The 27,421-nt window shown below is 40.7% G+C and overlaps 1 protein-coding gene across 1 annotated transcript in view; it reads left to right on the plus strand.

The window, feature by feature from the left end:
* Window positions 1–8,641, plus strand: part of LOC140490980 (beta-1,4-galactosyltransferase 1-like) — a 52,291-nt gene extending 43,650 nt beyond the window's left edge. The window contains exon 6 of the mRNA XM_072589155.1: window positions 1,357–8,641. Within this exon, the coding sequence (XP_072445256.1) occupies window positions 1,357–1,504 (148 nt within the window). The 3' untranslated portion in view covers window positions 1,505–8,641. The remainder of the gene's footprint in view (window positions 1–1,356) is intronic.
* Window positions 8,642–27,421: the final 18,780 nt, after the last annotated feature.

Consider the following 27,421-nt stretch of genomic DNA (forward strand, 5'->3'; position numbering starts at 1 on the left):
TGATTGGCACTGCATTCACAACATCCATTGCTCAGCAATGTGTACCATCGATAAAATGCATTTTGGGGGAGCCAATGGACTCATGGTATTATTGCTTGACTATTAATCTGGGGACCTAGGTTCGCTTCCTGTCATGTCAGATTGTGGAATTTGTGTTTGATTTTTAAAATCTGGCATTAAACGTCTGATGCCCATGAAACCATTGTTGCTTTTCAGAAAAAACCCATCTGGTTCACTGATGTCCATTTGGGAAGGAAACTGCCATCCTTACCTGGTCTGGCCTACATGTGACTCTATACCCACAGCAATGTTGTTGACTTTCAACTGGCCTCTGGACAGTTAGGGATGAGGAATGATTGCTGGCCTAGCCAGCAACATACACAAAGTACTTTTTCGAAAAGAATTTCGCCAAAGATCCTTAGGCAGCATCTTCCAAGCCCATAACCACATATCTAGAAGGATGGGGGCAACAGGTACATGGGTACTCCACCTGCAAGTTCCCCTCCAAGCCACTGTCCATCCTGACTTGGGATTTATCACCTTTCCTTCACTGTCATTGGGTCAATATCCTGGAATTCTCTCCCTTAGGGCAGTGTGGGTCTACCCACAGCACATTGACTGCAGCAGTTCAAGAAGGCAGCTCGCCACCAGCTTCTCGGGGCAACTAGGGCAATAAATGCTGGCCAGCCAGCAACACGTCCCATAAGTGGATTTTTTTAAAGACCTTTTTTTTCCCTCCTGTTGGTTCCCTCACCAGCTGCTTCAGATCCAGTCTTGAAGTAATGCCTTCAGGACCCAGCCATTTAGTCTTTAGTGATGTGACTGAACCAGCCTTGGTGCTGCATATTGACACCACACCAAGAATGTATTCTGTGCCCTTGCAAGCCTCCATGCTTTCTCCAAATTGTGGTCATATAGGAGTAATAGTGATTCATTAGTGGAGGGGCAAGGCAGTTTGCAAGGACAAGACTGACTGACTGACCAGCATTCTCCATGCAAACAGCTACCACAGTATGGATTGTGATACAGATCACTCCCTGGCCTGTTATTGTGCTGTATAAATTTACTCTAACCTTCTGAAAACTCATACATGATATATCTGCTGCATTCCTCATGCCTATCTTTTCAAAACAGTTAATTCTTTCAATTAACATTTTCCTTTTAATATGTGCTTGCAGTTCTTGAGCTACCTATAAATGTCTAAATACCCAGGCAGATGAATTTTATGGTGCAAATGAAATAGTTCAAATACAAATTCAACCTTTCCATGTAAGCATGAATTCTAGATATGTAAATTTTAATAGAGATGTGTTCTTATTAATATACTATTGGTCATTCTGAAATGTTTGTTTACAGGTTTAACAGAATTTCTAAAACAAGACAGACAATGCAGCATGATGGTTTAAATTCACTCAAGTATACAGTGTTAGAGGTCAAGAAATATCCTTTATACACCTTTATTGATGTGGATGTTGGTGGGCCTGGAAGACAACCTTCAGGATAAGTGGTGAAGAACTCTGTTCTTAAATTGAAGAGCCTTTCCCTTCATGCTGTCTACCATATGTGCCTTATTAATTTACTTTTGTGTGCTACGTTTTCTCCTTGTTTATCAGAGATAAAGTTGAACTCAAATTGCCACTCAGATTTCATCATGTAAACTCCAGAAACTTGAACATTGCATTGAGTGGACAATTTCAGAATTACACTGTTATTTCAAAAAACACTTTTGAAGTCTGAGTGCAAGAATTATCCTCCATTATGTTTTCTAAACCAGGTGTGACTTTCAGGCTCTCGGGAACACACTGTCACTGTTCTAAATATTTTGCTTTTTCAGTCTGTCATCAGCTGAGGTGTGTGCTTTTATTTCACTTCGGATTGCCTTTGAAACTTGAGTAATTTATGTGCCCACACTGATTTCTGACAATGTGATATCTGAAATGTGATATGGACTCTGCAAAGGCAAGCTGTCTAGTTGCCAATGAATTGCATTTCACTGTTAGACTGATTTTGGCTAAGATGGTTGAAGTTTCTCCAAACAACATAGAATTTGAAGAGTAATGTCCCAGCAGAATTCAGCTATACATTGTGAATTCGCATGTTGTGGAAATGACTTCAACTCACTGGGGATCCTGACTACGGAGTTAACAACTAGATTATGTTGCCAGTTTGTCTTTTTGCAATTTTTCACAAAATGAGTGATCCTAATAAGACCATAAGATATAGGAGCAGCATTCGATAATTTGGCCCATTTGGGTCTGCTCCTCCATTCAGTGGTCCCATTTATTGCCCATCCTTCATTCTGTATTTGCAGTAATGCTGTTTCCATGTTGCTATTCATTAGGACATTCAGGACAACTAACCTAATGAAGATGAAATTATGGTAATGTATATCCATGTATGGGATATGAATCGAAAATGGTTGTTTCTTTGACCTTCAGTTTTGAAGTTGATTTCACCTAAAATTGTTTTGCATCAATATAAAAATGTTTCCTTGCCTTAATATGTTTGGTAATCAAATGGAAAGGTGTTTCTCCTCTGCATTTGAAGGTATTGGAGGTAATTCCTCTGTCTGCAAACAATATGTCTCAAAAGCTAACAGAATTTCATCAAAACTTGGTGTGCAAATAGGGCATCTCCTCAGGAGGAAGTGGTTAATTTTTGGCAAACATGCGGGTTTGGGATCCGGTATTTTAGTGAAAACGATAGTTAAATTTGGAAGAAGCAGCGTGTTTTATAATATAGAGTATTGTTTCCTGTTTTTGCAAGTTATAGATTGTCACCGGTCAAAATGAGCATGTGAAACCAGCTCTAACCACAGTTAATCAGTCAGGTAAAACCTTGATGCCTAACACAATGTTGCATCGATATAGCATAATTGAGTTATGTGCTCTATTTAGTTTCCTTTCAGTTATATCTGATTCCATCTGTGTGTCTCATTTTCACAGAAACCTACCATCACACGCATGTCTGAGTCGTCATACTTGTACATACACACTATACATATTCTTCAGTCTCCTTCAATCCTGTGTAATGTGCACATGCTTCATGCATCACACCGCATACAGACTTTAACACTGCCGTATGCAATGAACGCACTCATGTTCCATGTGTAACACTTTTTTTAAAAATCTGCATACACAATTGGGTATGAACACTTTCTCACAGTATGTTGCTTTTAGACTGAGTAATTCAGCCAAAGAATATGATTCGGATGTAATATTTATGAAGCTGCATCAAAAATATCCCTTGCTCCTGGATTTTTATCCAAAGCTTAAAGGACAATGACCATTCTAGTCTACAGCAAAGTGCCTTGAGTGGGGTTGTCAGACCAACACTGAATTTTGGTCTAGATTGCATCAATGGAGTTATCATTTTATGACAAGTAGGATCCCTTGCAGGTGTGTCCCTCTATCTCCTGCAGATAGGATGTACTTTCATGGCCATTGCTGTTACTGCTGGAACTTTCTCCCAGAAAGTGCTATGCTATAGATTTTATGTGCAAGTTTAAATACAACCAACTTTCTGCTACTGAACCATTTTGCTGGACTTTGCATTGGCCTATTTCTTGTCCTGTCTCTAATGTCTCAAAGTCTTTCAACTATCATTCTCTTGCTATTAATTAAACCTAAAAGAAATACGAACATAGCAATTGACACATTTTGCACTGCTGGCCCGAACTTTCTTATTTCTCATTTTGGGAGATGTCCCTGATCTTCATGCCCCTTTAGGGCTGGCTCATACTTAAGTTACTCTGATTTGCAGAATCTGTCTTTTCTAACTGTGTTAGCTGCATTTCCTGACTCTCTGGTTGCCAGTCTACCCACTGCTGTTCAGGATTCCTTATTCTGTTTTTGAAGTAGCCATTTCTTCATGTACAGAAACAAGGTATCCTAAAAATGGTCTGGTTTCTCTTTGATGCTTTGCATCTTGGTTTGTTGAGTGACTGAAATCCAATGCTGCAAACTATTTTCAACCAGGTTCTGCAAAAATATAGCCATAAAGTTGAGTAAAACTGAGTGCAGGACATGGTTACTCTGGAATATACAGTTTTAATATTGATTTTATGGGATTTACATGGTATTTGTTCAAACAATTTGGCAAACTTTTACCATTTTGTAGATTTTCAGTCCTCCGCTTATACTAAAGTTCTTGACTCAGCTTCAGTTACAAGCAATTGATGCACTTACTCCAGGCATAAAACAGATCACATTTATAATTAAACAACACACCTCTTGAATCTTCAGACAAAGCTTTGTACTATGCATCTACAGTTGTGGAGTTTTTAATTTCTTTTGTCCCATTGAATCATTTGAAGTTTACAACATAGAAGAGAGCTAGTTGACACTAATCTCTGAAAAATGAGGTTGAAACATGAAAAGACAATGGGTCAGTTAAGAGTTAACTAAAATGGAGGGAAATACTGTGGCAAACTCGCACCAGATTTTCTGAGGATGAATCTTTGTTAAAAATGTGATTTGTGGCTTGAGCTGATTTATTCTCCTTTGTGTTATCTGTGTGGCTCGGCAGTGCTTCTGTTTGTATTTCACTGAAAACCTTGATCCAGAATGCCGTCTGCTATATTCATATTGACTTTGCAAAGATTTTTGCAAACCATTTTTTCTATCAGCAAATATGCTTATTTTTCACTTTTGCACTTCGAATTCTCCTCACCATACTTTGGATTTTTGATTTGAACTGTCAGCTAAATAACTGTGCATTTTACTCACGCTCACTTTGCAGGAAAAACAGGCACCATTCATGAGCATGCATGTCACTTCTGGCAGTATTAATTTACATTATGTAACATTATGCTGCCAAAAGAGAGAAAATCTGACACTTAAGTTCACACATTCTTAAAACTTTTTTGTTTGAATTTTCCAATTGCATTATATTTTGAAAATATTTTTCAAAAATCTCTCAATTTGTTTTCAGAAATCACTGGGAGGTCGGTCAGTCAGTTCTGCTAAGTTCTCACCAACCCGGGAAGATTGGCAAACCTAGTAGCTGGAAACTGCAAACCAATAATGGAATGTTGGGATTTTTAACAAACTTCTCACCTTGCCTTCAATTAACCTCTTGGTCTCATGCTAATTCACTGTTCAAACCGGGTGAATGAAATGGTGCTGAACATTCTTGATGATTTGTACTGTTCTGTTATTTGTTTTAGCCAGTTAACATAGAACATAGAAAGTACAGCACAGAACAGGCCCTTTGGCCCACGATATTGTGCTGAGATTTAATCCTAATGTAAAATACAGTAATTTAACCCACGTACCTCTCAACTCACTGCTATCCATGTGCTTGTCCAGCAGTTGCTTAAATGTCCCCAATGACTCTGCTTCCACCACCACAGCTGGCAATGCATTCCATGCATTCACAACTCTCTGCGTAAAGAACCTACCTCTGATGTCTCCTTTATACCTTCCTCCTAATATCTTCAAACTATGACTTCTCATACCAGTCAATCCTGTCCTGCGGAAAAGTCTCTGGCTATTGACTCTATTCCTCTCATTATCTTGTACATCTCAATCAGGTCTTCTCTCCAGAGAGAGAAGTCCGAGCTTATTCAACCTTTCTTCAGAAGGCAAGCCCTCCAGTCCAGGCAGCATCCTATTAAACTACCTTTGCACATTCTCCAAGGCCTCTGTATCTTTCCTATAGTATGGCGACCATTACTGTACACAATATTCCAAGTGTGGTCTCACCAGGGACTTGTAGAACTGCAGCAAAACCTCGCAGCTCTTAAACTCAATCCCCCTGTTAATGAAAGCCAAAACACACTCTGCTTTATGAACAACCCTATCCACTTTGGTGGCACCTTTTGAGGGATCTATGTACTTGCACACCCAGATCCCTCTGTTCCTCCACACTGCCAAGAATCCTGCCTTTAATCCTATATTCAGCATTCGAGTTCGACCTTCCAAAATGCATCACTTCATGTTTATCCGGATTGAACTCCATCTGCTACTTCTCAGCCCAGCTCTGCTACTCTTGTCCTGTTGTAAATTTCTTAATTGTCCCAAGTCCATAATTGTAGGTGCCTTTTACTTGAGCTTAAGCTTTATTTTGGCCTTTTAACTAAAAATATTTACATACATTGTACTACTAAAAACTGACCTCTTTTGAATATGTTGAACAATTGAGAAAATTGCAATCTTGGAACTATTGCACTGAAAGAAGAAATGTATTGTTACAAACAGTAAATTTATTATTCACCTATCATCTTATTAATACTATGCTTTCCAAACTGCATAGTATTCTGGCCTATCACTCATCTGGAAAGTGGTGATGTGCTGATCCTTTAATTACTAGCTACAATTGTTTCTTCATCTGGTAGTGTGAAAATACTTTAATAAAAAATATTGCCATTGCCATTTTATGTGCGTCATATATGGCTAAAATTAGTAAATCTTACCTAAATTAGTGGCACTTTAATGAGTGCAGTCACTTAAAAAGAGCATTCTGTAGGAGGGTCACTAGACCCAAAACTTAACTGATTTCTATCCACAGATGCTGCCAGATCTGAGATTTTCCAGCAATTTGTTTTTGTTTCTGATTTCCGGCATTTGCAATTCTTAGATCTTTTTTAATTACCTAAGTTACATTTGATTTTTGAGTCTAATTCACCTTCAGACAGATAATCAGGTTTTTTAAAAAGTCATAATGTTAACTTTGTGAGCTTCAGTTTGTACATTTTGAAAGAAGGGTGACTGTACTTTGGGAGTAAGAATTCTTGTCACCTTTTGTCAAATTGACCAACTTGTTAGGTGTAAAATAGAATTGTTATTACCCTACTGGAAAAGTATTCATTCACTGTTTTCCAAAAAAAAATTCAGCGCAATAATTATTTATTGCGTGGTCATTTATACTTTCCAATGAATCATGAAGCACAATCTGTTTGCAAGACAATGTGTGCATTATTCAACTTTTGAGCTCCGTGCTACCAATCCAAAATGAAATTTTACATAGTACTTGTTGGAAGCTATTTCAACACTGTCTTTTATTTGTTATAAACTTGTTTCTTTTTGGACTTCTATGTTGAGTGGAATTTTGTATGGAAGAATTGATGCAATTTATATAAAACTAAAAGAACTGAAAAAGCTCCATTTCGGCCAAGATCCAATTTTGAGATTGTTCAGATAAAAATTATTAAGTAATATCAAGGTCATTTAGAGGCCTGGAGGAGAAAAAAAACTAATTGTGACTTCTAATACAAATTGTTAATTTGTCCTTTTATCAACTAGCACCTACACTCTAATCACCCCTTCTCTCACTCCTTGATCTGTGTATGTATCACAGTCCAAGTGGTAAGGGTTCAGTAAACTGACTAGCACCAACAACATATAAATCACTTGAAATTTAAAGTATAATATGAAACTATATTCTTCACGACAGAGATTTATATTTGGAGGGGAGACCAATTTGTCAAAATGATTCTTTTTTTTTTCTTTCCTCTGCTTCCCACTCCCATTGAGCTTCTTCCACAGTATCAAAGGATATATTTGTGCTTGTGTATAGCTTTATTCTTAACCAAAACAGTGCCTTGTTTTCCAGGGAAAGCTCTCACAAACTGAAGGGATACAATGATTCTGGTCCTGGATATTGCCAGCCAAAATTGTATCTACTTTACTCAGTTACCTTTTAATGATGTAATCTTTGCAACATTGCACACTGCTTTATTGTACAGTTTACACAAGTATCGAATGATACATGCAAAGTTTTAAATCAAAAATTTGCATCAAGTCAGTGGACTTATCAGCTCGGCGTTTAGACTTGGTTCTTCAGGTGGGCCGTCTTCCTCTAGTTGGAGCTTTGATGGCTATCCTTGACCACAGTTTTAAAAATCTTGACACCAGGTTATAGTCCAACAGGTTTATTTGGAAATACTAGCTTTCAGAGCACTGCTCCTTCAGGTAACAAGTGGGGCAGGGTCACAGTGTCAGATCTCCCGCAATAGCTAATGCTAGATATCTTGCTAGGTTAATAGAGATCCCATTTTGTCCAACCATTGCATGATTAGTGATTTATCTGTTTGTCATGTGTCACTCAATTTCACTCCATGTTAAACCACTTGACACAATTTTTTGTGCTTTAGTACATGATTAGAATCCATAGGCACCCCCACCTTGCTTTAATGTGTGCAGACCCTCAGCTTTAAATTTGTCCTGTTTTTCTCTTTAACTGCCTCAGCAGTGGTTCAATCGCTTTAGATTCAGTCCTGTGGAATTTGCCACTTTTTATTTGCTATGTTATTTTAAAGAGGGGCTTTCAAGAGGCTTTTTGAAACTTCTGAGTTTGTATGTTATGGCTTTTTGTTTTACAGTTTTAACTCACTGTCTAAAATGGTCAACCCATAATCTAATTCAACCCTGTGACTTGTGCTCCTTTTTGTTTTTTCGGTCGTGAGCAGTGAATATTATCGGGTTTTTTTTTAAAAGTGAAGTCAGTTGATGTTTACAGTCAGTTTTGCAAACATTTGCACTTGGAATTAATTATGCAGAATGTTTTTATTTGAATAATGCTTGAGTTTCAACTCTCCTTTCCAGAAGGACCAAAGTAAACAATTAGCATAACTTTTATGAAAAAATCAGTTGGTGTTTGTAAAGGTATGTTCAATTGTAAATAAAGAATATTTTTTAAAAACTGGATCAAGTTTGTCTGTTTTGCCACATTTATTGTACATTAATTGCTTCATATATGGATGCACAAGCTTAAGTGTGTGGTGGACGTGCCTCAGGAGTAAACCATTTGAGCCCGACGGGTTTTACCTCCATCCACTGAGATCATGGTTGCAATTTTGCTCCTTTTACGTAAGAGTGTTTTGCCAATAAAAATCTATTCATGTAAATTTTAAAACTGACAACTGATTAATGCAGAAGCAAATTACAAACAGCTATCATACTTTGCATGCAGGTGTTTGCTAACTTCATTCCTGAATGATGAGCTTATAAAGCTATATTCACTTCACCTAAATTTCCCAACAAGCATCTCTCTTCTCCCCCTCCCCCTCCCCCACCCAGCTTCCCCCATCATACTCAGTGACCAAATCATTGTTTAACCTTGGACTTTCATGAGGATGAATCCTATGAAATCAGGCAATGTATGTAAACCTTTTGAATGGGAATTGAATTATCTTCAGGGTCTGGTCCTATCCTATTAACCTCCATAATACAGCCTGCATTTGGGGTGCCCTTGTGAATTACTTCTCTAATTGTGAATTGCAACTTCCAAAGAGTTTGCAGAGAACTCTTGATGTTGCTTGGTAATCTCATTTATTTAAGCACATTGGTACTTTTTTGACATTTTAAATTTCTTTCATGGGTCAAACAGTCCATCTCCAACATCATGCTGCAGCACCACTTGTGGTCAGTCCTGGAGCTACACAGGCACTCAAATTCCAGATTAGTGGCTTTGAATTTTGAAGTTCTGGATTTGAGATTATAGCATCTAACTAATACTACCTTTTCTAACCAATCCCTTCCCTCAATTTACTGTTTTAAAGTCTTTGAGGCCATCCTATTTATCTTTTTGCCAGGAATTTTGTCCCCAGGTTCAGGTGGAGCCCAATACTTAGGCTCATGTTCTATGAAATAGAAGTCCTCATTCCCACACCATTTATTCAGCACTGTGTTCACCTCCCTAATCTGCAAATTAGCATTGGGAAAAGTAGGTGTCTCAAATAATCCAGACCTTCATGGCAGCTTCGACTAACTGTTAATTTATAATCAGGATACTTTTTGCTTGTTTTTTTTTCAAGGTTACTGCTTCCCACCTACCACAGCAGATGGTGGAATTTGAATTCAATAAAAATCTAGAAGCAGAGATCTAATGATGACTGTGAATCTGTTTTTGATTGTTGGAAAATCCATCTAGTTCACTAACTCCCTTTAAGAAAGGAAACTGATATTCTTACCTGATCTGACCTACATGTGACTCCAGACCTACTGTGATGCAGTTGACTCTTAACTGTTGTCAGGGTAATTAGGAATGGACCTAGCCAGCAATGCCCTTATCCTGTGTATAAATTTAAAACAAGATATTGTTACTGCAAGGGTTGCAGATATCATGTCTGCAGTTTTATTTGCTATGAGATCACCTACAGTTTTGATCTTTCTAGCTATTAATGTCATAATTCCACGTGGTCAATGAATAAAGGCCAAATTTCAATGAATAAAGTCCAAGCTTGTACTAATGCAATTAGGGCTGTTTTTAACCACTTTAACTAATCAAGGGGATTATGTGACCTAGGAGTGCAGGTAAACAGACTGGAGCGTAGTCGGCTCATGGGTGATTTTATAGAGGTTTATAAAATTGTTGGGGGTTACTTAGGAAACCTTGTTGGCTCAACTTGTCCATGCCAAAGGGTTCCATGCTTTGTGCTTCCATAACGTGCACCAAAATGACTTTGTTCTCCAAGCTGGTTTAAGATATCCTCCATGGTGGCACCACATGGACAACTTATGCAGAACTCTTGATCCCCATTAACGCCCGCATTTCAGGAACACCAATGTGTGTACTGAAGGAGGATTTGTCATCAATGTGGTAGAGATGCCTCTGACCAAATCTGAGTGGAAGTGTGTGAAAGCTGGAAAGGCACAGCTGGTCAGGCAGCATCCATGGAGCTACCTGACCACCTGTGCTTTTCCAGCATCACACTTTTTGACTCATCTCCAGCACCTACAGTCTTCAGTTTCTCCCAATTTCTGTTAGGACTGTTACGACACTTGAGTTGAACCTCTTAATTAAACCAAACATCCTGAATAGTTCACCTCTCCTTGTAATCTGTTAAAATGAGTGATGGGAACTCTCAAATTCCACTGAAGAAAATAACATCTATTTATTCTTTAACTCTAAAAGTGAACACCAAACAATATTCACAATTTTAAGCCCACCTTTCTCTTAACTGCTTATTATCTATCTCAATCTATAATAATATGCTGTTTTAATAAGACACTTATTGAAATGAAATCAACTTAATTTCATCACACTGTTGTTAGCTGTATTTTTCTTCTGGCTGAGGATCTCCCTGGCTCTTGATATTCTTTTTTACTGAAAGTATGCTTCATATGAAAAGGTACCTTTTGATGGAGAATATTTCCTAATTTCTGAGAGAGCAAGATGTTAGGTCTCTCTGCACCTGTAATGAGAATATGGTGGAAGTGAGAAACAGAAAAGGAGCACTAACTTTACTGGAAGTTTCTACAGACACCCCATTAGCAACAGAGAAGCTGATTGGGATGCAGATTTTGGGAAGGTGCTGATGTAATGGTTGTTGTCATGGATGACTTTAACCTCCCCAATATTCATTGGAGCCTCCTTAGTTCAAAGTGTTTGTCAGCTGTGTCTAGAAAGGGTTTCTGACTCCGTGTGGAGAGGCCATATTGGATTTGATGCTTGGCAACGAACCATGCCAGGTGTCAGATCTCTGTGGGAGAGCATTTTAGGGGTGGGTGGGGGGGTATAAAATGTGGCCTTTCTGAAAATTGTCCAGAGAGCATTCTGTTTTCTTTGAGTTTATTACCAGTTTTGCTTCTCTTAATCATTGGAAGAGCTCTATCAACTGTATCATGTGATCTTTTCATGACTCACTAAAGATCACTATATTGTCCAGATAAACTGCAGAGTTTGTTAATCTGACCAAACTCTTTATGCGTCTTTGGAATGTGGCTGGTGCATTCTTCATTCCAAAAGGGCATCAGTTTGAATTGATATAGCCCATTTGGGGTTACAAATGCAGAAATTTATTTCACTTTCTCTGCTAAAGATACCTGGCAATAACCACGCACTGAGTCCAACTTTGTGATGTGACTGGCCTGTCCAACTTTCTCTACACAGTCCTCCAATCTTGGTATTGGATAGAAGTCTGATTTTGTTACAGCATTGACCTTCAGATAGTCCACATAAAATCATTGCGTCCCGTCAAGTTTAGGAACGAACATGATCGTCGAACTCTAGTCACTAACTCTAATCGATGATATCTTCATTGAGCATTGCATCCACTTCCTTCTGGAACTGAGGGGCTTTCAGAGGATTAAGGCTGTAGGGATATTGTTTTATCGGAACAGCATTCCCTACTTCCACCTCATGCACCTAATACACCAGCTCATTGGGAAAATGTCTGAATTTATCTGCCACCAGTTTCATTCAATGCTGTTCCCTCTTCAGGTGCTGTTTAGCTAACTCGCCTACTCAATTTAATCTCTCCCTCACTTCTGATGTCTAATCGAAGTGTGAGATCTGACTTTCCTATTAATTTTTCTTTAATTAATATCAAAGGCCCTTACACTTTGCATCCAAATATTAACTCAAAGGGAGTAAACAGAGTATTCATTTGGGGCATCTCTAATGGCAAACAATAAAAATGGGATACCTCTATCCCAGCCAATCCTGACAGTAAGCTCTTAATGTGGTCTTCCAGGTCTGATGCCACCTTTCCAAAGCTCCCTAGGATTCAGGATGGTATGCACTTGATTTAAAGTGCTGTATACCTAAGCTATCCACGACTTCCTTATACATCTTAGCAGAAAAATTAGACCCTTTTTCTAACTGAATCTCTCTAGGTAGCTCATACCAGCTAAAGAAAGCTACCTACGACTCCACCATCCTTTTTGCCTTAATACTTTGTAATGGAATTGCCTCTAAAAATCTGGTAGACCCATCCATTATGGTTAGCAAGTACTGGTTCCCAGTTTTAGTTCTAGGGAGGAGATCTACACAATCAATCATAATCCGTGTGAAGGGTTCTTCGAATGGGGGAATTGGCAACAAAGGTACTGGTTTTATCACTGCCTGTGACTTCCCTACCATTTGGCACATATGACATGCACAACAAAATTTAATCACTTCCTTGTGCAGTCCATGCCAATAGAACTGCTTTTGTACCACAGCCTGAGTCTTCCTCACACTAGATTACCTCTGGCTGGTAATTCATCTGCTACCTGTAATACTGTATGCTGCTAGCAACACAATCTGGTGTACTTCTGCCCATTTCTCCTCTGTACTAACCTGCCAGCTGCTCCACTTTTGTCTTAAAGATAGAATCCTAAGATAATAACAAATAGCTCAGGAACACATTCTGATTTCTTTTCTGAGTATGCATCAATAAATATATATCTCCTATTGTCACATCTTTCTCTTGTAAGTCCATTAGCCTTTCATGACTAAACATTTCTGCCTGACCCTCTACCTGTTCAGACCTTCCATCAAGCAGGGTGTCCACGAACTGAACCTCAACTCCTTTGTCTTTCTTTAAGTCTCAGCAAGAAGCAAAAAAAACTAATGAAAGTGGGATCTTGTTACTGCACAGTCTGGAAAAATTTAAGGTTATTTTTCTTTAACCTCCTCAGTTCCCTGGTCTTCCTTTGGCTTCTCCACAACAAGGGGTGTCACTTCCACCTTGGATCCTGCTAAATCGTTCCCAAGAACAAACTGTATTTCCGAAACTGACACTCAATTACTCCCAACCTGATCTTACACCAGGAACGCTAAACTTTTGTCCATCTAATCCACAAATTACCACTGTCTCGGGTGACGTGTCAGAAAGAGTGCAAATACGTTCATTTCTTACTAATCAAGATGATTAACTCATGTATATCTCAAAATTGTAACTTCTCCCCCTGTTCTTCCTGAATAAACTTTACCCACAGAGGTGAAGTATTTACAGAGATGAGGCACTAACTGAATACCTCGCACTGCTCGACTATGCACTCTGCTGCAGCTCCTCAACTTTTCTTGGGGTTTCCTTTACTACTTTTCTCTAATCCCACTGGTTTAGCTTCTTTTACCACAGTGCCTTTCTTCAATGATTAGCACCAAGACTTTAACTGTCCCACCTTCTGGCAGTGAAAACACCTTTTCCCAGTTCCCTCCTTAAATCATCAGCACTCTAATTTACTGTGTCCCAGTCTATTACAGTGAAAGCACCTGAGGCTTTTCACCACCTTTTCAACTTCTTGAGCTGCTTTTTTCACCTGGTAAACTATTACCAGTGTGATCTACTCTTTTGTAGTGTCTGACCTCCCTTCTCCCAATTTCTATTCCTCACAGGATGGAATTCTTGCTGGAAGCTAAATTTCAACTTATGCCCCAACATATATTCATCTGCCATCTCTGTTGCTCTCTCACTTCTTGAACTTTCTGTTCATCTACATGAATTTTTATCATTTCTGGAAGTGAGTTTTTAAACTCTTCCAGCAGAATAATCTCTCTTAGAGCCTTATAGCTTTTATGGCCTGCACCCATCTATCAAAATTACTGTGTTTAATTCTTTCAAACTTAACGCAAGTCTGACCTGGTACCAACTCAATGTTTCTGAACCGCTATCTACAGGGGAACCTCGATTATCCGAACAAGATGGGTGGGCACTATTTCATTTGCATAATTGATTATTCGGTTAATTGATTAAATGCCTTTTCTCTGGGGCTCGGAGTTTTTAAAGTTTGCTCCTTGTTCAGGAGACTGCAGCAGTGTGTGAGGCCTCGCCCCCAACACCTTCTTCCCCTCCCCCCCCCCTCATCCCCACCTCTGTGCAACACTGCCGCCCCCTCCCCCGCCTGTGCATACCTGTGCAAACTGCCCCCATCAACACCAATCCCATGCAACACCGCCCCTTGACACCCGCCCCCTCTCTGGGGCAGCTGGACTGGACACCAACTCCAAATAGCGCGCGTGTGCACGCGCACACAACTTTTCACTGCAACGTTTTGAGAAGTTCCACCGCATCTAAGTACAGTGGGTGGTTTAGGGTACACGTCTGTGCAGAACTCCAGGGAAAGTGTGGGGATAGAGAGAGGGTGGGCAGACAGTCATTTGTAGACTGTGCCTGTTTAATCACTGTAAACAAAAGATACGATCACTATTGGAAACACGTGTTTGATGTAACGTTTCCATCGGATAATCTGATTTTTGGATAATTGGTATTCGGATAATCAAGGTTCCTCTGTATACCCTTCTGCTACCAATTCATAAGTACTCAAAATAGTCTTTTTGACATCTGCATTATCTCTTGACCCCCTCATCTGATAGGCAGAGCTAGTGAGGTATTTGCAGTGCTATCAGCTTAGCCTGAACTAGCATTACCCATAAGCTCTCTGGCCACTCCATCTGCACAGCCAATTTTTCAAATGAAATAAAGAAGGCTTCGACATCTTTCTCATCAAAATGTGGCAATGCTTTAACATATTTGTGGACATCTCTACCTTCTCTCTTCATCACCATCCTGTTAACCTTCCTGACAACCTTCCTGACTAATTCACAACCTCTGAAATTCAAATTCTCTCTCCCTTGCTCTTTCTATAGCACATAGAACATTACAGCGCAGTCCAGGCCCTTCGGCCCTCGGTGTGGCACCGACCTGTTGAAGCAATCTGAAGCCCATCTATCCTGTACTATTCTATTTTCATCTGTATGCTTATCCAATGACCATTTAAATGCCCTTAAAGTTGGTGAGTCTACTGCTGTTGCAGGCAGTGCGTTCCACACCTGACTACTCTGAGTTAAAAAAAACTACATTTGACATCTGTCCTGTATCTATCACCCCTCAAGTTAAAGCGATGTCCCTCATACTAGCCATCACTATCTGAGAAAAAAGACTCTCACTGTCCACCCTATCTAACCCTCTGATTATCTTATGTGTCTCAATTAAGTTACCTCTCAAGCTGCTTCTCTCTAATGAAAAGTCTCAAGTCCTCAGCCTATCCTCATAAAACTTTCCCTCCATACCAGGCAACATCAGAGTAAATCTCCTCTGCAGCCTTTGCCAAAACTTCCACATCTTTCCCATATTGCGGTGACCAGAACTGTATGCAATACTCCAAATGCGGCCACACCAGAGTTTTCTCTTCCTTGTCTCTCTGTAGGGAATCTAAAGAGTGTGGAAACAGCCTACAGCCCAGCCAGTCCACACCGACCCTCCGAAGAGTAACCCACCCACACCCATTTCACTCTGACTAATGCACCTAACACTATGGGCAAGTTAGCATGGCCAATTCACCTAACCTGCACATCTTTGGACTGTGGGAGGAAACCAGAGCACCTGGAGGAAACCCACACAGACAGTCACCCAAGGCTAGAATCAAATCTAGGACCCTGGTGCTATGAGGCAGCAGTGCCAACATTGGGTCTGAGTCTGCAGAGCTCTGCTCAAGATTCAGGAAAAGTGGGGTACCCACACTCACCTCACCTGCTAAATCATTTTAAATAGTTATTGCCCAGCACTCGTAACCATTCTGCATCAAACTTTAACAGTTTGATGCTTTTTAGAATGAAAAAAGGGCAAAGGCTATTGTAGTTTGCAGCAGACAGGGGCCCTTCACCCCACCCACCTCTGCAGCAACAGAGACGTCTGTGGTTGCCCTGGGGGACTGACCTGCAGAAACGAGCCTGATCTTGGAGTTTGCTAAACTCTGAGAGAAGATTGGTGTATTCATCAAAGAGACCCGGTCCAGGTGGATGACTGAGAGATCGAGAAACTCGAGCAGCATGTCGGAGGGGTCGAACTATAGGCTGCGGCCTCCGAGACTGCTGCTGAGTCATCTGTGGGTCAGGTCTGGGCTCTGGAGCGGTGAGTCTGGACCCTGGATGAACATACTGACAACCTCGAAAATCAAGGTTGTTGGAAAAATATTTGGTTGCAGGGCCTTCTTGAACTGGAGGAGGAAGGCCAGCTTGTTGATTGCCTGGAGCAATGGCTCTCAAAGTTGCTGAAATTGGAGTCGGAGCTGGGCCGGGTTGGACCAGCGCCCCCGCCCAGTCCTAGTTCGACTTCAACACTACAGGGAAAAACAAATGCTGCTGGAGGCCTCCAGAGTTTTGGGGAAGGATCCCGATGCCATGATATACAAGGGCTCCAAGATAATTTTGTTTCAGGACTTCTCTCAGGTTGTGGTCCGCAAGAGGAAGGCATTTGATGAGAAGAAGAAGCGTTTAAGGGACTTAAGTATTCAATATTCCATGCGATATCCGGCAACGCTGCACTTCAGTCATGGAGGATCTGTATATAACTTCAAGTAAAAGAATTCCTGGATGCTCTCAAATAGACTGTGGGGCTTCAACTATATGGATAGTGACTTTATTTTGTCCCCCTTTTGTCTTTCCCTCTTCCTTTCTCCCTTTTTTTTTGTCCATCTTTCTTTGGGGAGGGTGGGGCTCATGCATTATTCTTTCTTTGGTCTTTTATCTATAGCTCACGTGGCTTATTTGATTATTGGGGAATGTCTCTGAGTGTTTTTTTATTTGGTTGCTTAATACCTGCTGGGGTTGTAATTTTATAATCTTATATATTTTATCTTGCGTTGTTTTGCTAAGCGCATCTAAGTGATGGTGTGGGAGGTGGGTGAGCCGCCCACTTTTAACTCCTGCTTGATAAGATTTTGGAATTTATTTACTCTATTTTGTAATGCCTGGACCGAGGGCATGGCTCTAGCTGGGAGAGGTAATGACGGGGTTATTGGAAGGTAGTAGTGCCCCCTGTGAGCAAGGGGGAAAGTCTCCTTTTAAATATGCCTTAAGTTATTTTTATTTAGGAGTTTAGCTGTTTTGATTTAACTACTTTAAAGAGTTTTTTATATGTGAATTGTTTTTGGTTTTTATTCAATGTCTTTTGGGTGGGATTCTTCCTCCTGGGGGATCTCAAGGTTGCCTGGACAATCATGGCTCGCCATTCATTTGGGTGGTGCACCTGAAATATCAAGGGGAGCCACTCGCCAATCAAAAGGAAAAGGGTATTATCAAGACTTAAAAAAGAAAGGGTTGATGTGGCCCTTCTACAGGTGACACATCCACTTGACAAGGACCATTCAAAGCTGTAACAGGGTGGGTTTTGCCAGGTGTTCTTTTCATCTTTCAGCTCAAAAAGTAGGGGAGTAGCCATTCTTATTCTGAAGAACCTTCCTTTCCAAATGTTAAGCCAGATAAAAGATGAGTCTGGACGGTATATATTAATTTAAGCTCTAATATATGGAGAGGAATACGGGATTTTGAATCTTTATTGCCCCCCGGCACACCCTTTTAAATTTGTAATGGAAGCATTCTCTAAGTTGATGGCTCTTGGAGTGCGCCATACAATATAGTGGGAGATTTTAATTGTATCAGTGACCAGAGACGGACAGGATACCTAGGAGCTCTGCAGGCATATCTTTGAGATCTAGGCAGCTGGCAGATCTGAATAGGGAGTTGAGGCTGGTAGATGTGTGGAGGTGTCTCCATCCTGAGGGTAGAGACTTTACTTTCTATTCTAACTCACACAAGTGCCATACCAGAATCGATATGTTTTTTGTCTCCTCGACCCTTTTGAACTGAATATTGTCTTGTAAAATAGGTAATATAATTATTTCCAACGACTCGGCAGTATACATGGAGATTAAGACTAGTGTTGATGAGATAGGTTCCCGACGTTGGCGTATGGGCCCTTTTTTATTGAAGGACAGCAAGTTCATAAAATATTTTTCGCAGGAATTTAAAACCTTCTGGGATATCATCTCAGGTACGGCCAGTAACCCTTCGGTGATGTGGGAGACTGCTAAGGCATTTGCTCAAGGCTTGGTTAGCTCATATTCTGCGACCCGGAGAAGACAAGAGGGAGAACAACAGCGTCTGCTCAAAGATCACTTGAAGGCAGCTAAGATAGCGTATGTTGATAGGCCTTCTGTTACTAAACTACAATGGATCACAGCGCTCAGGGCAACTTTGAATACCGCACTTACTCAAACAGCAAAGAAGGAGATATTATCTGCGAAGCAGAGATTATTTGAATACGATGACAAGGCTGGCAGGTATCTAGTGTACCTTACCAGAAAGAGAAAGTCTCCCCAAGCCATTATTGTCAATTAGAGAGAGTGCTGGTACCCTAACTTGTGATTGTAAAAGGATCAATGAAGTCTTTAGAAAGTTCTATTTAGAATTGTATAAGTTGCAGGACTGTGAGGATAGAACGAGGAAGGTGGAGCTTTTAAAAACAAACTGGCCCTCCCAGGCCTAACCTCGGAGCAGGCATCATTCTTCAATGCCTCCCTGGCAACCCAGGAAGTACAGGAGGCAGTGAGGCAGCTCCAGAGTGGCAAAGCATCTGGACCAGACAGATTCCAGGCTGTGTTCTATAAAGAATTTATAGGGGAACTGACCGGGCCACTTATAATAATGTATAATTATTCACACTATCAGGGCTGCCTCCCACCTTCTCCGAGAGAAGCAAATCTTTCTCTCATTCTTAAGAAGGGAAAGGCCCCAGATCACTGCTCTTCGTACAGACCCATATCCTTGTTAAATGTGGATTTTAAAATTCTCTCAAAAATGTTGGCATTAAGACTGGAGAGGGTTTTACCATTCATTATAAAAGACGGCCAGACAGGGTTTATTAAGGGTTACAGATCAACTAATAGCATTAGAAGAGTCTTAAATATGGTACAAGCCTGCCAGCAGGGAGCGATACGGGACTAGCTGTCTTCCTAGATGCAGAGAAGGCATTTGATCGGGTAGAATGGCTATATCTCTTTTGTATGCTGGAACGGTCTGGTGTTGGAGAGGTCTTTATTAAATGGGTTACAGTATTATATAATGATCCCAAAGCAGCGGTGATTACCAACGGTTTAAGTTCAGATGGCTTTAGCATTGGCAGAGATTGTTGTCAGGGATGCCCTCTCTCATTATTTATGCTAATCATTGAGCCGCCAGTGGAAGGTATACGAGCTGACCCTAATATAACGGCTCCGGAGGGTAGATCAGGCAAGCACAAAATTACTCTCTATGCAGATGATGTCCTCCTTTTCTTAAATGATTCTTTGACATCTGTGCCCTGCCTAATCCAAGTGGTTAACTTATTTGGTCTGTTCTCAGGTTACAAAATCAATGTTATGAAATCAGAGGCCATGCCGCTTGAAGGTCTTGCCAGTATATCCAATTTTCCGGATGGATCCTGTTTCCCCTTTCAGTGGTCACTGGGAGGTTTCCTTTACTTAGGTATTTTTATTACTCCGGCATTTGGTCAGCTATATAAAGCTAAATACACACTTATTAGAGAAAATAAGATAGGACCTTCAACGCTGGGAGGATCTCCCGATATCCTGGCTAGGTAGAGTAGCTTTAGTTAAGATGAATATTCTACCTCGCCTTTTATACCTGTGAGAATACTCCCCTTGATGCTGCAGAGGCAGGCGCTGTGTAAGCTTTATGGTTGGCTCGGCTCCTTTATTTGGAGTCATAGATGGACCCTTATTAAATTAGAAAAGCTGCAGCTTCCACAAGTAAGGGGTGGGTTGGATTTTCCAGATTTCAGGAGATACCAATTGAGCTCTCTATTATCCTACGTAGCTGATTGGGTCTCTTGTGACCCACAATCAATCTGGTTAGATATTGAGGCCTCCCAAGCAAAATGTCCCCTCATCAATCTACTATTTATGGACAACACGAGAGTTATTATGGATCATCATAAAAACCCTATTGTATTAAATACAACCAAAGCTTGGAGGATAATGCGACAAGATGAGGGCAACCTGCAAAAAAGCTCAATTTCTACCCCTACAATGGGATCGTTGGGATTCCAGCCAAGGCTGACCGATGCTGTATTCAAAGTCTGGGAGTCCAGAGGTCTCTCCTGTTTGGGAGATCTGTTCGATGGGGAGGTCATGATGTCCTTCAAGCAGCTGCTTCAGAAGTTTGGGCTGCCCAGCAAGGACCTTTTTCGATATTTTCAAATGCTAGACTTTATACAAAGGAAGACCACATTGGTAATTAATCCTTAAAAATCGGATAGGGAAAGGAGAGTGCTTCAGCCGATGGGTCCGCCCTCAGTCAGTACTCTCTACCACTTACTGTGTAATAAGGTATCGAAGGACATGGAAAGGTTATATAAAACCAGGAGTCAAGAATTGGGGATAGAAATCTCCTTAGAGATGGAGGAGGATGTCTGGGAAAATGCCAGAAAGTTCTCTATTTGTAACAGAATTCAGGCTACTCGATTAAAGATACTTCACAGGGCTCACACCTGAACGACTTGCAACGTTCAAGGCAGGAGCATCCCCAATGTGTTTGAAATGTAAAAGAGAAGTTGGCACTCTCACGCATTGTCTATGGACATGCCACAAGATCTGCAAGTACTGGGACAGAGTAGCGAATGCCTTGACAAAGATTTTGGGTACAGAGATTGGGTTGGACCCAGTGTCTTTACTCTTGGGCTCCCCAAAATTGCCCTCTTTGGACGTATACAGGAGGAAATTATTCACTATCCTTTCCTTTTGTGTGAGGAAAAATATTTTAGTGAATTGGGTATCCGAAGGTCCCCCAGAACTTTCAAATTGGCATAGGATAGTCATGGAATATAGCCCCCTTGATTCCTTACGAATATGGTGCACCAAAAAACGGAATTATTTCATAGAACATGGCAGCCCTTTTTGAACTATACTGACACAGATATTTTGGCCATATTATCCCGGGCCTTTGCTTAGCCCAGGAGGAGGATTCTCATATAAATACTGGTTTTGTTATGACTTGATGTAAATGTATTTTGAATATGTATTTAGTTATTTATTTACTTACATTACTAACAATAAAAATATGATATCCTATTTTATGTTTTGGTTGTTTGTAGAATAGATTAGTAGTTGTTTTTAAGCTTATATTGTAAAGTGGAATACACTAGTTTGTATTACTTCTGTAATTTTGTAAAAAATCTCAAAAATCTTCTTTTTCAATAAAAATATCTATTTAAAAATCTACTGGGACGTTTTGTACCCCAGCTCTGTTCAAATCTGTCTAAATCTCAGACTGGATTTGTCTAAACCTGATCAAATCTCAGACCCAAAACCCCAAACTCTTACAACACAGAGGTGAACCCCTCTGTTAATGAGACCAAACACCAGATTATCTCACCTCTCCTTGTAATCTGTTAAAATAAGAGTTACAGAAAACTTACAAATTACACTATTTAAAGAAAATAACATTAATTTATTTTTTAACTCTAAAAATGAACATTAAACAACTATTCAGAATTCTCAGCTCCCCTCTCTTAACTGATTATTATCTACCTCCAACTCTATAACAATATCCTGTTCCAATAAGACACTTATTAAAATTACATCAACACAATTTCAAAACCACACAGCTGCTGCCATCTTCTGTGTCTTTCTTCTTCCAGCTGAGGATCTTCCTGGCTTGTCTTCTTTCTTTTTACTTAGAATACATTTCATATAGAGCCATAGAGTCATAGAGATGGAAACAGCATGGAAACAGACATTTCAGTCCAACTCGTCCATGCCGACCAAATATCCCAACCCAATCTAGTCCCACCTGCCAGCACCTGGTCCATATCCCTCCAAACCCTTCCTATTCATATACCCATCCAAATGCCTTTTAAATGTTGCAATTGTACCAGCCTCCACCACTTCCTCGGGCAGTTCATTCCATACACGTACCACCCTCTGCATGAAAAAGTTGCCCCTTGGGTCTCTTATATCTTTCCCGTCTCACCCTAAACCTATGCCCTCTAGTTCTGCACTCCCCCACCCCAGGGAAAAGTCTTTGTCTATTTATCCTATCCATGCCCCTCATGATTTTATAAACCTCTATAAGGTCACCGCTCAGCTTCCGATGCTCCATGGAAAACAGCTCCAGCCTGTTCAGCCCCGCGCTGTAGCTCAAATCCTCCAACCCTGGCAACATCCTTGTAAACCTTTTCTGAACCCTTTCAAGTTTCACAACACCTTCCGATTGGAAGGAGACCAGAATTGCAGGCAACATTCCAAAAGTGGCCTAATCAATGTCCTGTTCAGCTGCAACATGACCTCCCAACTCCTGTACTCAATACTCTGACCAATAAATTAAAGCATACCAAACACCTTCTTCACTATCCTATCTACCTGCGACTCCACTTTCAAGGAACTATGAACCTGCACTCCAAGGTCTCTTTGTTCAGCAATACTCCCTAGGACCTTACCATTAATTGTGTAAGTCCTGCTAAGATTTGCTTTCCCAAAATGCAGCACCTCGCTTTTATCTAAATTAAATTTCATCTGCCACTTCTCAGCCCACTGGCCCATCTGATCAAGATCGCGTTGTAATCTGAGGTAGGCTTCTTCGCTGTCCACTACACCTCCAATTTTGATGTGATCTGCAAACTTACTAACTATATCTCTTATGCTCACATCCAAATCATTTATATAATGATGAAAAGTAGAGGACCCAGCACCAATCTTTGTGGCACTCCACTGGTCATAGGCCTCCAGTCTGAAGAACAACCCTCCACCACCACCCTCTGTCCATATAAAAAGGCTCCTTTGATACAGAGTGTTTCCTAATTTCTTGGAGAGCTAGATGTTAGCTCTCCCTGCATTTCTATCTCCAAGGCAGTTGCTCTCTGACCAATTTTCAAAGGTCCACATTTTATACCCATTCAACATCAGATCGTCTCATTGGGTAGATGTTGGCACAACAATAAATTCAAACTCGATTGGGTTTTAGTATACTAGGGCATAATTTAAACCGATTTGTTACATTCAAATTGTTGTCAAAACAGCAACCAAATCTCAGGTATCCATTTCACAGCCAAATGTTACATATTTTCAATTTTCCAGTACACCCTGGGACTGCCATCTAATCACATATGTAGATGTTTGTAAGCTCTCAGTTCTGAACAGAATTCATTCTCTCTTATAGGTACAGTATAAGCCTTCAACATCATAACAGGACATTGCCAAAATGAAGCTCATTTGACATTCATTTCAAGTGTGAATTTGAGCATTCGATGGCATCCATTCAGATGTCTAAAGAAACGCTGCATGGACTCAAAAATAAAGTGCTATCTACATATTGGAAATATGAAAATAGAAGGAAGTCAGGTGTCATTTTGACAAAGACTGAATTCCTACAGATCTTCCTGTTATAAGATTGACTTTATTGGTGACATCATAAATAGCCATTTGTTCAACATGTGAACTTGATGCTAAAATAGAGTACATCCTGCAGGATGACAGCTACCCTGATCAGATCATTTTTTGCAAATCCATGAAAAGCCATAAGGTGGTCCCTCTTGGTGTTGTGTGCCCAGTAGCTCAGATTACCCTGGAAAGGAGAGGCATCTCAGTTTGAGCTACAGGGGAGGTTAGCTGTTTCATGCTGCCACTGTACAGCAGCCATACAAATGGACTTCTCCAGTAACAACATGTTGCTGTCAACCCAAAAGATTTTCTCTATTTTACAAATGAGTAGTGTGGTATATGGGTTTCAGGCCAGTGTGCTGTAGGGCATACATCCAGTCTGGAAGATTGTATAAAACAACATGTATCTTTGGATATGGTCTGCTTGTTGCAAATAGTCAATTAGCCCATGCTTGTAGAACTCTCAAAGGTCTGAACATCAGATCTGATTCTGCAAATGGATCATATTTGCTGGATAATCCTAAAAGTATGAAAAATTACACTGATCAATCTAGGATTATTAGTCAGGCTTATAGTGTAGTATCATTGCATGTACTGTAAGCAACATACATTAGCTTCTTGAGTCTGCTTCAACATTCGATATGATCTGACCTGATTGTAACCTCAGCTTCAGTTTATGACCTATCCCCTATACTGTCCGAGTCCCGCCAGGGGTGAAAAGTGTATCTACACCTGCTTTAAAAATATTCAATAACCCAGCCTCCATTGCTCCCTGCAGATGAGAATTCCACACTTGAACAACCCTCTCGGAGGAAAGAAAAGTCTTATCTCAGTTGCTAGCAGGCTTGGTCGACATTTTTTTGCCCATTCCTAGTTGCCCTGGTGGTGACGAGTTGTCTTCCATAGTCTTTGAGGTGGAGGTATACCTGAGTGCTGTTAGTCAGGCAGTTCCAGGATTTTGACTCCGTGACAGTGTAGGAATAGTAATATATTTCCAAGTCAGGATGCTGTGTGGTTTCGAGGGGAAGTCGAAGGTGGTGGTGTTCACATACCTGCTGCTCCTTCCATGTGATGGAGATTACAGATTTGGAAGATGCTATCAGTTATTCTTGGTGAGTTACTGTAGTGTGTTTTGTAGATGGTGGTAGATGTGGTGCCAGTCAAGAATTCCGTACTGTCGTGGGAGTGTTGTTGGAGCTGCACTCATTCAGACAAACGGAGAATATGCCAACACATTCCATACTTGTGCCATGTAGATGGTGGACAGGCTTTGGAGAATCAGGAGGTGGGTTGCTCACAACAGAATTCCTAGCCTCTGACCTGTTCCCAGCCACAGTATTTATATGGCTGGTCCATTTCAGTTTCTAGGCAGCAGAGGCTACTGTAGATGCTGAAGATTAGAGTCAAGGTTAGAGTGGTGCTGGAAAAGGACAGCAGGTCAGGCAGCATCTGAGGAGCAGGAAAAATCGACATTTTGGGCAAAAGCCCTTCATTAGGGTTTTTCCTGCTCCTCGGATGCTGCCTGACCTGCTGTACTTTTCCAGCACCACTCGAATCGTATTTCAGTTTCTAATCAATGGGAGACCCCAGAGTGTTGATTTGTAGGTGATGTGGCTGGGGTATTGAACAGGTATTTCATGTTGGTCTTCACAGTGGAGCACACCACTAACATGCCAGCAATTGACAAAGAGATGAAGGTCGGTGAGGACCTGGAAACAATCATTATCACGAAAAAGGTAGTGTTGGGTAAGCTAATGGAGCTAAGGGTAGACAAGTCTCCTGGCCTTGATGGAATGCATCCCAGGGTACGAAACGAGATGGCAGGAGAAATAGCAAATACACTTCTGGTAATTTTCCAAAATTCACTGGATTCTGGGGCAGTTCCAGCAGACAGGAAAACTGCAAATGTGACGCCACTGTTTTAAATAAAACGTTGACAAAAGATGTGGAATTATAGATCAATTAGGTTAACATCTACAGTGGGGAAATGCTTCATTCTGTTATCAAGAAAGGAATAGCAAGGCATCCAGATAGAAACACCTGCTCATAGTTCTTATGAGGCGTTCACAGCCCATGGTACCACAGGGATACCCAATTTGGAGTTGCTAGATCTGTTCGAAGTCTGTCCCCATTAGTAAGGTGATCGTGTCACACAGTACAAAGGAAAGTACAGCAAACTTTTTATTAAATGGCATCTATGGGACGAGGGGTCTGCCAACTGGTCAAGAAGTCCACAAAGTCAATGTAAAAACACACGCTAACATAATGCACTATTATACTTTACTTACAGCATCTTTCAGTTAAATAACAGTACAATTTCACCTTCAATAAAACTAACCAGCAGAGGACCTTCTCACTTGCACCCTGATCTGAATACTTGGGACATTGCAGAGACTGTGATAATACAGTGAACGTTAGGTATTTGAGGTGTGTAATTTTAGCCTGTTTGTCAAGAGTCCCGGTTGCATTTAAGCCGCAATTAAATCAAAGTTTGTTGTATCCTCAATGTGAAGATGCAACATTATTTCCAAAAGAACTGTGAAGTGGTCTCTCCTACAAATACAGTCATGATAAGACTTATCTACAACAGGCACTCTGGTGATGACAAGGTAGGTGACAAGTTTCTTGAGTATTGATGGAGCTATTCCTAATCTCTGACCTGCACAGATAGCCACTGCATTTACGTGGCAGAGGTGGGTACTTCAGATGCTGGAGATTAGAGTCAAGATTAGAGTGGTGCTGGAAAAGCACAGCAGGTCAGGCAGCATCCGAGGAGCAGGAAAATCAACATTTCGGGGAGGAGCCCTTCATCAGGAATGGCTGATGAAGGGCTTCTGCCCGAACCATCGATCTTCCTGCTCCTCAGATGCAGCCTGACCTGCTGTGCTTTTCCAGCACCACTCTAATCTTCATTGCATTTATGTGGCTAGTCCAGTTTCTGTAATACAGACTATCTGATAGTCAGATACAGACTATTACAATGCTAATGAGTGGAATGTCCTGTAATTAGACAAGTTGAATGTTACTGTTAATTCTGTAATGTTATTTTGTAAAGTTATTTTTACGAATCAAATATAGTTTTGGAAAAAGGTCAGCAATCGCCCAGCTGAGGTTAAATCATGAGGGACATAGATAAGATGAATATCAATGGTTGTTTTTCCCCAAGGATGGGGGAATTCAAAACTAGGGAGCATAAGGAGATAGGAGAAAGATTTAACAGTTACCTGAGGGGCAACCTTTTCACACAGAGGGTGGAATGGACTCCCAGATGAAATGGTAGATGCAGATACAATTAAAAGACATTTGGACAGGTACATGAATAGGAAACGTTGAGGGTGACATGGGCCAAACGCAGCAAAGTGGTCAGGGTGGACTAGTTGGACAGAAGGTAAAAACAATGACTGCAGATGCTGGAAACCAGAATCTGGATTAGTGGTGCTGGAAGAGCACAGCAGTTCAGGCAGCATCCAAGTAGCTTCGAAATCGACGTTTCAGGCAAAAGCCCTTCATCAGGAATAAAGGCAGTGAGCCTGAAGCATGGAGAGATAAGCTCGAGG

This window comes from Chiloscyllium punctatum, chromosome 2, assembly GCF_047496795.1.
Source record: "Chiloscyllium punctatum isolate Juve2018m chromosome 2, sChiPun1.3, whole genome shotgun sequence".
In the NCBI taxonomy this organism is placed as follows: Eukaryota; Metazoa; Chordata; class Chondrichthyes; order Orectolobiformes; family Hemiscylliidae; genus Chiloscyllium; species Chiloscyllium punctatum.